The sequence below is a fragment of the Catharus ustulatus genome, chromosome 14 (genome assembly GCF_009819885.2).
Source record: "Catharus ustulatus isolate bCatUst1 chromosome 14, bCatUst1.pri.v2, whole genome shotgun sequence".
Classification (NCBI taxonomy): Eukaryota; Metazoa; Chordata; class Aves; order Passeriformes; family Turdidae; genus Catharus; species Catharus ustulatus.
Genome location: NC_046234.1, coordinates 6,393,677 through 6,405,929, shown reverse-complemented (window position 1 = coordinate 6,405,929; position 12,253 = coordinate 6,393,677). Strand labels below are relative to the sequence as shown.

Here is a 12,253-nt window from a genome sequence, read left to right as displayed (position 1 = left end):
TCTATTAAGAAAAAAAAACCTTCCCTGACCCTCACGCTGAGAGTGGTGAGGCCCTGGCACAGAGCAGCTGTGGCTGTCCCTGGAGCCCTGGAGGTGTCCAAGGCTGGATGGGGCTTGGAGCAGCCTGGGATCGTGGAAGGTGCCCCTGCCATGGCAGGGGGTGGAATGAAATTATATTTAAGGTCCCTCCCAACCCAAATCACTCCGTGATTTAAACCGTGCTGCTGCGAGGTGTGTCCCTTTAAACAGTTGTTTTGAGAAGTATTTATGTAGGTGACTTAAAAATACCCCGGATTTTGTCTCATCCTTTACACTTAGTCTGCCCCAGGCCTGTGGCTCAGCCGTGAAGTGCCTGCCCTTCATCTGAAGGATTCCCACTAACCAGCACACGTTTAGACCCCATTTATGCGTGATTTTCCCTCAGATAAGGTGCGGAGCCGTTAACTCGGTGCTCAAGGATAGAGCCCGGCGCTCCCCCGGCGCCCTCAGGGAGCGGCGGCTGCGTGTGGGACGTGACCGGGCCGGAGCCTCAGCCCCGCCCCCGAGGGGCGGGATGGCCGATGACGGACAGCAGGCTCGGCCAATAGGAACGCGGAGCGGACAGCACGGACCAAACGCTGGCGGGAGGGGCGGGGCGAGGCGCTCTGGGTGGCGGCGGCGCGGGCGGCGCTGCGGCAGAACGCGGAGGCGGCCAAGAGGAGCGGGTTGAGCAGGAGTGGAGTGATTCCAGCCGGCAGCAAACATGTCTCTCTCCAACAAACTCACTCTGGACAAGGTGGACGTGAAGGGCAAACGCGTCGTCATGAGGTGAGGAGTTGCAGGGGTAATGTGCGTCCCCTGAGGGCCGCCCTCCCCGCTGGGGCCGGGCCGTTGCCCCCCGGCAGCAGTCCCTCGCTCGAGCCCGGCACGTGCCGATTTGTTTTAGTTTCATTTTCTTTTCGTTGGCCAGGTGTTGGAGAGGCTCCCGCTTCATCATGGAGCCGGCCCGGCTGCCCTGGGCGGAGGTGGCGGCCGGGCAGGGCGTAAATCCCGGCCCGGCTCCGCCGCCCTGGATCGCCCCGCTCGCACGCGTGTCCGCCACAGGGCTGGAGAAATCCAGCCAACCTGCCGTGCTTTTATTCCGGAGAATTGTCTCCCAAAAATGCTTATTTCCTTTTTTTTTTTCTTAATGCAAATTCAGAAAGTATTGCAATAAGCAAGTGAAGATACGGCTCTGCCCGGCTATCGAATCCAATAATAATTCAGCATTTCGCAGCAGGAATAGAATAATAGCATCACAGAATGGCCTGGGTTAGGAGCGACCTTAGATCTCATCTCTTTCCACCCCTGTACCAAGGACACAAACACCTTTTGCTAGAGCAGGTTGCTCCAAACCTCTTCTAGCCTGGCCTTGGACACTTCCAGGGATGGGGCGTCACCGCAGCTTTTCAGCACATCCTGGTCTGAAACCCTAAAATAGGCATTCACAGCTTATTTATAAAGCATCAGTGCCCGAAAGCCTAACGTTAAAATTGTTGCCAAGTCCTGGGAGATAAGGACACCAAGGTACATCGTCATATGTCGTGCTCGAAATACTTTCATTAGGGGGTAGTTCGTTCAAGGTCACTATAACGTGGCTACTACGTGTGTGTTATCTACTCTGTGAGTAGGCAGGGATAGCAAAAGTGTAGCTCCTCTTATTGCTCTTTTTCCCCCTTGTCTCTTCAACCTTGTTTTGAATTAGTTCTCTGAAAAATTGATTATCAGAATACAGCCTGTGTAGCAAGTACTGAAGAAGTTTGCTTAGGATTTCTGTGCACTTTCTAAGTTTGGTACAACAAAAGATCTTTCTGTCTCTGTTGAAGTCTGTACCTGACTATTTTTTTGCCATCTGACTGTTTTTTTCCATTTCTGAGTCATATTACAGAGAGCAGCCGTGAATTGGCAGGCGATGGGCTGGGTTTGCCCGCTCATGATCTCCGTTAATTAATGCTAATTAATCAATTAATTTTGCTGTTTTTTGAGGGGCTACCCAAACACAGGTGAGCTGCCAGGCTCAGTGTCTCCTGCATCTCACCCTCTGAAAGGAGTCACCACGTGCTCTCAGTAGTACTAAAATCGATACCTCTTCTTTTTCTCCTCGTGTTCATCGTAATTTTGGTGTACTCACATCCTGCTTAGCTTCCGGTCCGAGTGCCGAAGCTTCAGGAAAAGTTGAGAATGGGGAGGGGAGAGGGCTCAGGGGAGCTCAGATTTCAATTGTCTGCAGGGGAGAAGAAGGCTGAGCTGGACCTTTCTTTTGTACTTTTGATGGCTCTGTAAAGCAAACTGTTCTTTTATCCTCTCCTTTTAGGATAATGGTGCTTTTCTTTGCCCCTTCTAGAACTCTGTGCTATGGGGCTGCCAGTTCAATTTCTTTCTGCTCAGCTACTCCTGTTTTCTGGCAGCTTTTGTCCTTCTTCCCATTTGTTTCACGTGCTGAGTGGGCTGCAGGGGGATTCATTCACGCAGCTTGCTGAACTCGGATGTTCTTTAATGTATGGAAGGATGAAGGATGCAAATTCTGCTGCTCCAGCCATGGGTGTTCCCTCAGTAGCTCAGTGAGCAATTTCTGCCTCCGTGGTTACGCAACGCAGCTTCCTGCACATGGGCACAAGGGATGCCAGAAGGGCTGGTGAAACTCCTCCCTGCCAGCCCTTCAGCTGGCACGGTCAGGAAGTTACCTCAAGAGCCGAGTCAGGCCTTCCAGGGAGAATGTGATAAGCCAAAGCACTTGCTGCAGGGAGATTAGAGCTGCAGAGAACAGAAATTAAAGTTTTCTTAAACTGCCTGCTGGCCACAGCAGTTCGGCCAAGTGTTTCAGAAACCTCATCAGAGAGCACAAGGTCATTGTTCATTCCCTTTCCTTTGGTTGTTCCTTGCTGGGGAGCTGAAATCATATTGTTTGAAAATAAAAAGTTCTATCTAGGTTTATTTCCTGCTCAGCATTACTGCTGCTTTGGTCCTGATTAGGTTGCCCAGCTTCCTCGAGTTATTCTAGCAGTGGTTGTTCTCCATTTGTGGTGTTATCACAAGCAGGAATGGCTGATAAGACATTGATTTCAGAATGGAGCTTGTTGACAGAGTAGAGGTGAACATCTGATTCTAATTGTAACACTGCTTTTCTAACCAGCACCTTTACTGGGAGGTTCCCTCACTCATTTGTTGAATATTTAAAATTAAATAAGTAATAAAATAAATTTGAATACTTAATTTTGCTGCCTTTTTTTTTTTTTAGGGTTGACTTCAATGTACCAATGAAGGATAACAAAATAACCAACAATCAGAGGTGAGCTGTAATTTCCATCCACTGTGTCTGACATCTCCCAGTAGCTGGAACATTACCATGATTAAGCTGTCATTGCTCATACCAGGATATTAAAGGTGTCAGAGAAAGTCCAATAATTTTTAATTGAACCCCTTGCAGTTGTTAGCAAACTACACTTAAATACAAGGCTTATACTGACTGTGGCTGCTGTGGAAAGTATATGGAAAAAAAATTTCTTATTTTAGAGTTTCTAAACTTCCTAAGTTGGCCATGACCATTTCACAGCCACATCCCTTAGGCTGTGTGTGAAAGTTGTCTCAGTTTGTTACTATCCAGAAGTCTCTATGCCTCCTGCTTACCCTGGGGCTGTGGTAACTTGTTAGAATGATTGTTGCAGTGTAGCACATAAAGCCTGGGGTTTACAAAGAGTGGTGCCAGGTGTCCAGCCCTGCTTGTCTGCCACTTGCAGGCAGGTGCCAGTTTTGTTCACCACGATGTTCTCACTGCTCATTTCTCTAGAGGTGCAGGATCCCAGGGTAACCCAGGGAGCCTGGTAGTGTTCAGATGTGTCCTAGCATTTCTTAGCTGAGCAATCAACAGGATTTAGCTTTAAAAATGCATTTTAATTCCATGTCCTACATTGCCTGGAAGATAACAGTGAAATGTATGAAAACAGGCTGGGATGGAGAATTTTGTTGATGCTTTCTTAAAGAATTGTTCTGTCCAGCTTTTGTGCTTTGTTTCTTTTGTCGTTTTTGAGGGACAACTCCCAGGCCTCATGTGTAAGTGGTACTAATCTGCTTGCCTGGTAAACTCTAACTGAATCCCTATTAATCAGTTCTTCTGTGCTATTACAGAATCAAGGCAGCTGTTCCTACCATCAAGCACTGCCTGGACCATGGGGCCAAGTCAGTGGTTCTGATGAGCCACCTGGGCCGCCCGGATGGTGTCCCCATGCCTGACAAGTTCTCCTTGGCCCCAGTGGCTGTGGAGCTGAAGTCACTGCTGGGCAGGTAAAGTGGAAAAGCAGCCTGGTGTGCATCAGGCTCTCCCTGTCAGGGGAGCTGGATGTTTTTCTTTCCACCAGGAAGTCACTGGTGAGGTGACAGTGTGTGTCTTGTGTTTGCAGGGAGGTGTTGTTCCTGAAGGATTGTGTTGGTGCTGAGGTGGAGAAGGCCTGTGCTAATCCTGCTGCTGGCTCAGTCATCCTGCTAGAGAACCTCAGGTTCCACGTTGAAGAGGAAGGGAAAGGCAAGGATGCTTCAGGGAACAAGGTGAAACTTCAAGTCTGGCTTTCATGTGTGCCTGCTCTGGTCTTACCTGATCTTTGTTGCAGATTAGTGAGGAGCCAGCAGCCTCTCTAAAGCACTGATTGTGAACCTCTCTAACAGGATGTCAGATCTTTAGCTCAGTGTGTCCCACTGTTGTGCAAAAGTTTTGAGTGGGATACAGTGAATTTCCAAGCTGAAACAGCTGAAGTGAAAGGCTTTAGCTGACTGTCAGAAAAGGAGAAAGAAACAAAATAGAACTGTGCAAGAAACTGCTGCTTGTTAGGCTTCAGTTTTGGATGTCTAAAATGAAAACCAGTTTGGAGACAGTTGTTGCCACCAGGCCCATAAGAATGATGCTTCTTTTTTGGGTTATATGGCTAATATTTCTGCAGCATAGAGATGATCAAACCCTCCTCTAAGGCTGTCTGCTCTTCAGAGTAGTTCTCTAGAACCAGACTGCCTTGCACCTCTGACATTTTGTTGAAGGTCAGCAGAGTGCTTTCTCCAGACAGCTGCTTTTCTTAGCAATGGTGACCCCACTGGCTTTACAGAGGCCTTGGCTCTGGCCAGATCCTGTTCTTGAAGGGAATGCTGACATGGATTGGTGCCCTTTATGGGCTGACACAGGATTCCTGCAGCTTAGTAACACAGCAGAGAGTTGGTGAGCCTGTGCAGATGGCAGGGGGAAATTGAGCAAATCTGGAATTATTCACTGCTAGAACTGTGTGCCACTGCAATTACAGTGGCAGGGAGAGGACTGAGACAAGAATTTCATTTTCTCTGGGAGAAATCCCTTGATTTTGTGTGTTTCTATAACTCCCAGGTGATTTAGTTGGGTATGTGCATATGGAAGCACAACAGGGGATGTACCAGTGACAGCAGTGCCTCTCCTAGCAGAGGTGAAAGTCAGTGCTGTGGAAACAGGGATGCAGTACAGGATTGCAGGTTGCTAACTGATGCTTAAACTGTGTTTCTCCAAAGCACATGCAGTGGTTGTGGCTCTTCTGTCAGAGCCTCTTGTGTTCTGCTCACAGATGGTACTGGTTCTAACAGATGGTACTGGTTCTAACTGGAGCACTTAGTCTGCACAGCCAGGCAGTTTGCTGAGTTGAGCAGTTGGCAGCATTGTTCTAGACTCTGTGTGGTCCCTTGGGCTTGTCTCCTGCTCAGGCTCTGCTAAAAAGGGCCCCCAAAGCTGTGCTGAAATCTCTTGAAGTGCCTTCCTGCCATTGTCCCTGTGGTGTCACATCTGTGTGCTGGCAGAGGCCTCCTGTGGGGTGATGAGCTGAGGGAGCAGAAAAGCCCTTGGAGAGGGGCTGGCCTGACTCCAGTCTGGCTGTTCCCCTGCAGCAGGTGGCTGTCAGCTACCTCTGAGCAGTCACCTGCTGCCCTAGTGAGCTCTGCTGCCTCTTCATGGTGGGAGGCTAAGCTGAACTGCATAAGCCATCCCATGAGGATTTGGTAGGATGCTGGGAGGAGCCTTAACAAAAATACTCCTGTCCTTACCCACTACATGCTACACTTACCTCTGCATTTCCAGCATTGGCTGCTTTCACAGTGCCCTGTTGTAGTGTGCAGGCCTTTTATCAGACTGTTTATTGGTTAATCCTCAATGCAGTTGCTAAATCAGTCTTTCAAGAGCTCACCCTTTTACCTATGTCTCTTGGAGACCATGCTTGCTTTGTTCAGTGAGCAAGCATGAATTTGTTTAGCCTGGCCTCAGCATTGCCTTGTCTCTGCACCCTTCCTGTGCTACCTGTGTTCACCACACAGCACTGGAAATCTGTTGGAGAGAGACTGAAAGGTTCATGGTGCTGTAGTTCAGAAGTGGAACAGTTGTCAGCAATAGCAGTCTAGGAGAGTTTAAAGTGGATTTTAAACCATTGTTGCTCCTTCTGGACTGGGAAAAAGCAAATGAAGACAGTGATCCACTGGTTAGATTCAGAGCCAAAGTCTCTAGGCACAAACTTGTCCTTCTTTCTCTTTTTAGATCAAGGCTGAGCCTGCAAAAGTGGAGGCTTTCAGAGCCTCTCTTTCCAAGCTGGGAGATGTCTATGTCAATGATGCTTTTGGCACTGCACACCGAGCTCACAGGTGAGTTCCTATTTTCTTCCACAGGCAGAACTGCAGAACAATATCTGCTCTGGAAACACATCAAATATTGCCCCTGAGCTCCTTTTGGGCTTGTCCCACTGTCATTGTGCTGTGTTTGTTCCTCAGTAGTGGTTTTACTGGAGATAGCTGTCATCAGTGTATGCTTTTTCAGGTTTGTCTCAGTACAGGAGAAAGCTGAAACAAGATCTTAAAACTTGAATTGACTTTTTTAAGACTTTGATCTAAAAATTACTTGCTTAGGGCTTGTATAAATTGTCCTGCAGTCATAACAGCCCTCTTTTCCTCCTTTCCTTTTTTTTCCTCACTTTTTACTTTAATTTTCCAGCTCCATGGTTGGTGTCAATCTGCCTCAGAAGGCTGCTGGCTTCCTTATGAAGAAAGAACTGGATTATTTTGCCAAGGCCTTAGAGAGTCCAGAGAGGCCCTTCTTGGCAATTCTTGGAGGGTAAGACTCAAGAACATTGTGACTGTATTTCTCCCACTCCCCTAACAAATGACAGGTTGTTTTGGCTTGGTTTAAGTAAGTGCTTTCCTTTCAAGTGTACCTGCAGTTCAGATTTGTGGATTAGAGAGGAGCTAAGTGATACATCTGCTCCTGGGATGTATCTGATGAATCTGGCTGCTCATTGTCTCTCCTGACCTGTGAGGTTCCCCAAACTAAGACAGTCCCCAGCAGATTTCTGCCCAGCTGAGCCAGGAGAACAGTTAGAGCCACATGATGGCCCAGACATTGTCAGTGACCTTTCCCCCCCAGTTCAGAGTACAGGAGTGCTCAGGCTCAGCACTCTGTAAACTGGCACAACCTCTCATTTATGCAGTGGGGCCCTGCTGGGGCTGCATGGGCTCTGCCCTGCCCCAGCACCTGGTGTGCAGAGGGACTGGAAGGTGCACAACCAAGTGACTGCTCCTGTGCAGAAATATTTTAATTGCAGCCAGTTTTTATCATGTGTGTGGCCAGTCCAGCACTGCAGGTCTGCAAGGTGCATTTCATCAGGTGAATTAGCTTGGCTGGGCATCCAGGGGGAATCAGGCTCTAAAGGACCAAATGAGGTTTATATTTAAATAGAAAAGAAATGGAGGGCTGAATAATGCTCTAGTAAGTTGAATTTTAATGCTGACCTGCTAACTTGTGAAATTCTCTTTTTGCCCATTCCCAACAGTTCTTTTGTTGGGTCATTCTCTAGAACAGCATTGACATACCATAGTCACAATATTCATCATTCATTCTTTTTCCTTTTCTCTCTCACCAGAGCCAAAGTTCAGGATAAGATCCAGCTCATCAATAACATGCTGGATAAGGTCAATGAGATGATCATTGGTGGTGGAATGGCATTCACCTTCCTCAAAGTGCTCAACAACATGGAGGTATGAGGAGAACAATTCTGTGTCTGCTCCTAGTGGAGGATGTGGTCTGAATGCCCCTTAGATGTTCTGGGATTGAGCACTGGCTATCTTGGCTCTCTGCGAGAGTAGGGAGCACTGGGAAATTATTCAGCAATCCCTTTGCAAAACTCAGATTGCTGCTATGTCCCTCCAGGTGCTTTAAGAATCTTTCCAAAATTACTGTCTGAGCAGTTTGGGTGCTGATGTTCTCTTCTGTCATGACCAGGATCTAAACAAATGCCTCTCTTACTTTTCCTAAATGTTTCCTTTAGATTGGCAACTCTCTGTTTGATGAAGAGGGATCAAAAATTGTCAAGGACCTGATGGCCAAGGCAGAGAAGAATGGTGTGAAGATCACTCTGCCTGTTGACTTCATCACTGCTGACAAATTTGATGAGAATGCACAGACTGGGGAGGCCACAGTGGCTTCAGGCATTCCTGCTGGCTGGATGGTAGGTTTGAATGGGAAAGGGGTTGTTAGGAGGAGCTAAAAGGAATAGGGTGGGTAGGACACTTCTTAAAGGAGTAGGAAGAGTAATTGTGAGCCTTGGCAAATGTTTCTGAGGGCAGTTAAGCTGTGTAGAGTTTGTTGGTTTAATGAAGTTGAAGCTCTGTTGTTTGTTCCGAGTTCTTAAGTCTAAAGTAGCTTCTGTGAGATTTGGATTAAAACAGCAAAATTCCTCTCTCAGCTTGCAGAGCTGAATGCAGTAGAAGTCCTTTCTATTTGACTGTAATTTAAGTAGGGTTGGCAAAGTTTTCTAACTAAGGCTTCAAGAATCTGCCATTGATTTTAAAATTGACTTCTTGTGTTAGAAAGATAAATACCACCTCAGACTCTACCCTCCTGCAGCAACTGCTGGCAAATCTGTCCCTGCATACAGAGAGACTCCTGTCCATGACTGGGGTGAGGGGGGTTTGAGCTGGGGTCAGCAGTGAATGTATCTCTGCCTTCTCTCACTTCCTGTAGGGCCTGGACTGTGGCCCTGAGAGTGTGAAGAAATTTGTTGAAGTTGTGGGAAGGGCCAAGCAAATCGTGTGGAATGGTCCAGTTGGGGTCTTTGAGTGGGACAAGTTTGCCAAAGGAACCAAAGCCCTGATGGACAAAGTGGTAGAAGTAACTGGAAAAGGCTGCATCACCATTATTGGTAAGTAGTTGTGTGTGTTCTAAGTGCATGGAGGAAGCTTGTGATGGCCAGCACTGTGATAAAAATAATGGTCAAACCATTTTCCTCTGTCCTTCAGCTTGGGCTTTCAGTTGGACAAAATCTGAATTTCTTGTGTTTCTCATGGATTCTGTTTGTGCTGCAGGTGGTGGAGATACAGCTACTTGCTGTGCGAAGTGGAACACTGAGGATAAAGTCAGCCATGTCAGCACAGGAGGTGGTGCCAGCCTGGAGCTGCTAGAGGGTAAATCCTCTTTTATCTTCATTTGTTTGAGTAGATGTGGAGTTCTGGGTGCTTTGCCATGTGTTGTTAGTCAAAAAAGCACAAGAAGAGTCTTTCCTGTCCCACCATGTGGAGTCATGTAGCTTTGGAGCCACAAGCTCCTCTTATAGCCCTCACAGAGGAAGAGATGAAGGAAAATGGAATATTCCTGCAAACAGCACAGTGTGCCTGTCCCAGTAAGCAAAAATACTGGGATAGAAAACAAGAGTGGGCTGGATTTTGTCACTGATCCCTCTGGATATGCCAACCAGCCTGTTTAAAATGCCCGGTTTCTGTTAGGGAAACCTCATCAGAACAGTCAGGAGTTCTTGCCAGGAGTCTTCTCTTCCCGTTTGGAATTCCCTCGGTTTTCGGGAGCCCTCTAGTGCTCACCGACAAACCTGCACGAGGGTACTTGGAATTCAAAATGGTGAGGATTGCCGGGATTCTTGTAACGAGTTCCATTGTTCTCTAAACGACTTTTCATTTCCTCTGGTAATTTGCTGTTTCCCAGTGTGTGTAAATTATCCAATGCTGTCAACTCCTCTGCAGAGGAGAAACTTCAATAAACTGCCTTGCAGCTGCTGTTTGCAGGAGTGAGATGGGAGACAGAGCTTTTGTTTCTGTTGCCTAGGGAGAGATGGGGAAGGGAAAGAATGTAGATGGCTCGAAGGAAACTCTGTGTATTCAAAAGCACAAACTTGCTACGTTTTGGCCCAAAATATGGGTTTGTGTGTGTGATCTTTTAAATGTAACGGAAGTCTGGCTAATTAGAAAAGCTGCTGAAGATGAAAAAAGGGGGGAAAAATCCCTGAAAACTCAAACCAGTGAGTTGTGAACAGTGTTACAATTCAGTCCTGCTGCACAGCTTGAGCTTTAGAAGGTTTTCTGAGGAAAGGCAAAACCAGAGTGGTGTCTGTTCATTATTAAAGTAGGACGAAAAGCTTAAAAATGCTTCAGAAAATGTTGCACTATATTAATCTAGGCCCTTGTACTCAGAGATGAGCATATTCTTTGATTCCATCAGTTGGAAAGAGACATGTAAATGTCTCAACCTGGGTGTTTTAGTTATTTAAAGACCTGAGACTCATAGGAGGCTTTTCCTCTTAATTCTTGAAATTCCTACCACACTCCCCAGAATTTTATTTACATGCCACTAGGGATTTAGGAAAGTATGCAGCAACTCCCTAAATCCAATCAAAAATCTGTTTGCCATCAAATTTAATGGAAAGGGATGTCGGATGTTTGGATCTGGCCCTAGCAGAGGCTTGGACTGAAACATGCCATTACATTAATTGAGGATTGATGGCTGGGCTGTGCTAAGAATCTCTGCTGACATCTGAGTGCAGCTGTGCTCTGGGTGGATTTACTGTGTGGAGCAGGTCCATGGAACCACCATGATCAATGTGAAGCCAAGCTCTTCCATTTTCAACCTATAATTCCTGATTTCCTTTTCAAAATTACATCTCTTTGAACGTTGCAAAGTTGTTTGAGGACAGAGAGATCCTTAACCTTGCTGTGTAAGAGCCTAAAATGAAGGATGGGCTCTTTAAAATGCTGTTTATTGTATCCAAACCATGTTCAGCCACAGCTGTGGGTTCGCCTGAAAGCTTCCTCTAGTTCTGGTTACAATGCATGATATACTTTTCATTGTAGATCTTCTTAATACCTGACAACCAATCAATACCTTTACTATTCCCTATAGCCTGTCATAACTACTAACATTACGATATTCATGTTGCTATTTCCAATCACAAAAAAGGTTTTTCAGTTTTTCTTGCAGTGGAAAATTCTGAGATCTTTTCTCTACTTGTGCAGCATGGCATTTTGGTTTGTGAAAATCCTTTTGCTTGGTAAAAACATCTTTTGAGGTGGATTTATCCTTTGCTCACAGTCATAAAAACCCCTTCTAACTCACTCTGCCTTCTTAGCTATCCAGTAAGACTGGCTCAGCAATTCTTTTCCTCTATATCAAAACTTGCTATCATTTCTACTCCTTCTTCAGAGTCTACACTCAAAGACCTTTCTGTTACACACACATATCTGTGAGACCTTCCTGTCAAATCCTGCTCCTTCCCAACACTGCTGTGTTTTATTCCCCCAGGTAAGGTTCTCCCTGGTGTGGATGCCTTGAGCAACGTGTAGAGAGCAGAGCCCCACGCCCCGGTCCCGTGCACAGCCCCTGAGATCCAACACTTCAGCGCTTCCGAATTCCAGCTCTGCCAGAGGCAGATCCCAGAATGTAAACCAGAACGGGACCTTGGAGCACGAGGCAGCAGGAGAGAGCCGAGATTTTTTCCGACTGCAGTTTACATGATGTGGGTTTGTCCACTGTTACCCCACTTGAATTAACGTAGTGAGTTGAAGCTGTTGTTGTGAATTTAGAGTGTATATATTTATATTTTGCCTTTTCAAAGAGATTAATCCCTGTTAGATGTTTATCTCAGAAAGGAGTGCACTGTCCAGCTTCCATCCTACAGGCATTTTCATCACTTGACACGGTTCAGAAACTAGAGGGGACTCCAGTTTTTTGGAGGTTGGTTGTAATAGCTGCTGAATAAACATATTTAAAGTGCTCCCATTTTGTATAGTGTCCTTATTTCAGATTTTTTAGAATGGTCTGCATTAAAATATCTCCTAGCATCTGGAATCTGAGCTATTTTTCATATTTGCTCTAATTATAATATTTCTGAATCTCCTTTTGTGTTTGTCCTGTGATTCTATGAGCACCCAGTCATGAAAGTGAACTTGGTTAAGGAAGTAAATTGCCACA

At 46.3% G+C, this 12,253-nt stretch overlaps 1 protein-coding gene across 1 annotated transcript; it reads left to right on the top strand.

The window, feature by feature from the left end:
• Positions 1–641: 641 nt before the first annotated feature.
• On the top strand, positions 642–12,056 carry PGK1 (phosphoglycerate kinase 1). The gene is made up of 11 exons (XM_033072472.2): positions 642–807; positions 3,257–3,307; positions 4,144–4,299; positions 4,416–4,560; positions 6,548–6,651; positions 6,998–7,117; positions 7,923–8,037; positions 8,328–8,507; positions 9,023–9,200; positions 9,364–9,462; positions 11,585–12,056. Exons 1-11 carry the CDS (start codon positions 743–745, stop codon positions 11,623–11,625), a joined length of 1,254 nt encoding a protein of 417 aa, XP_032928363.1. The 5' UTR covers positions 642–742; the 3' UTR covers positions 11,626–12,056.
• The last annotated feature ends 197 nt before the right edge of the window (positions 12,057–12,253 follow it).

Bases quoted from the DNA above. Each gene is read 5' to 3' on its own strand.
- PGK1 (XM_033072472.2), top strand. From the start codon at position 743: ATGTCTCTCTCCAACAAACTCACTCTGGACAAGGTGGACGTGAAGGGC. The intron at 808-3,256 runs GTGAGGAGTTGC...TTTTTTTTTTAG, and splicing joins GGCAAACGCGTCGTCATGAG to GGTTGACTTCAATGTACCAA. The intron at 8,038-8,327 runs GTATGAGGAGAA...TGTTTCCTTTAG, and splicing joins AAGTGCTCAACAACATGGAG to ATTGGCAACTCTCTGTTTGA.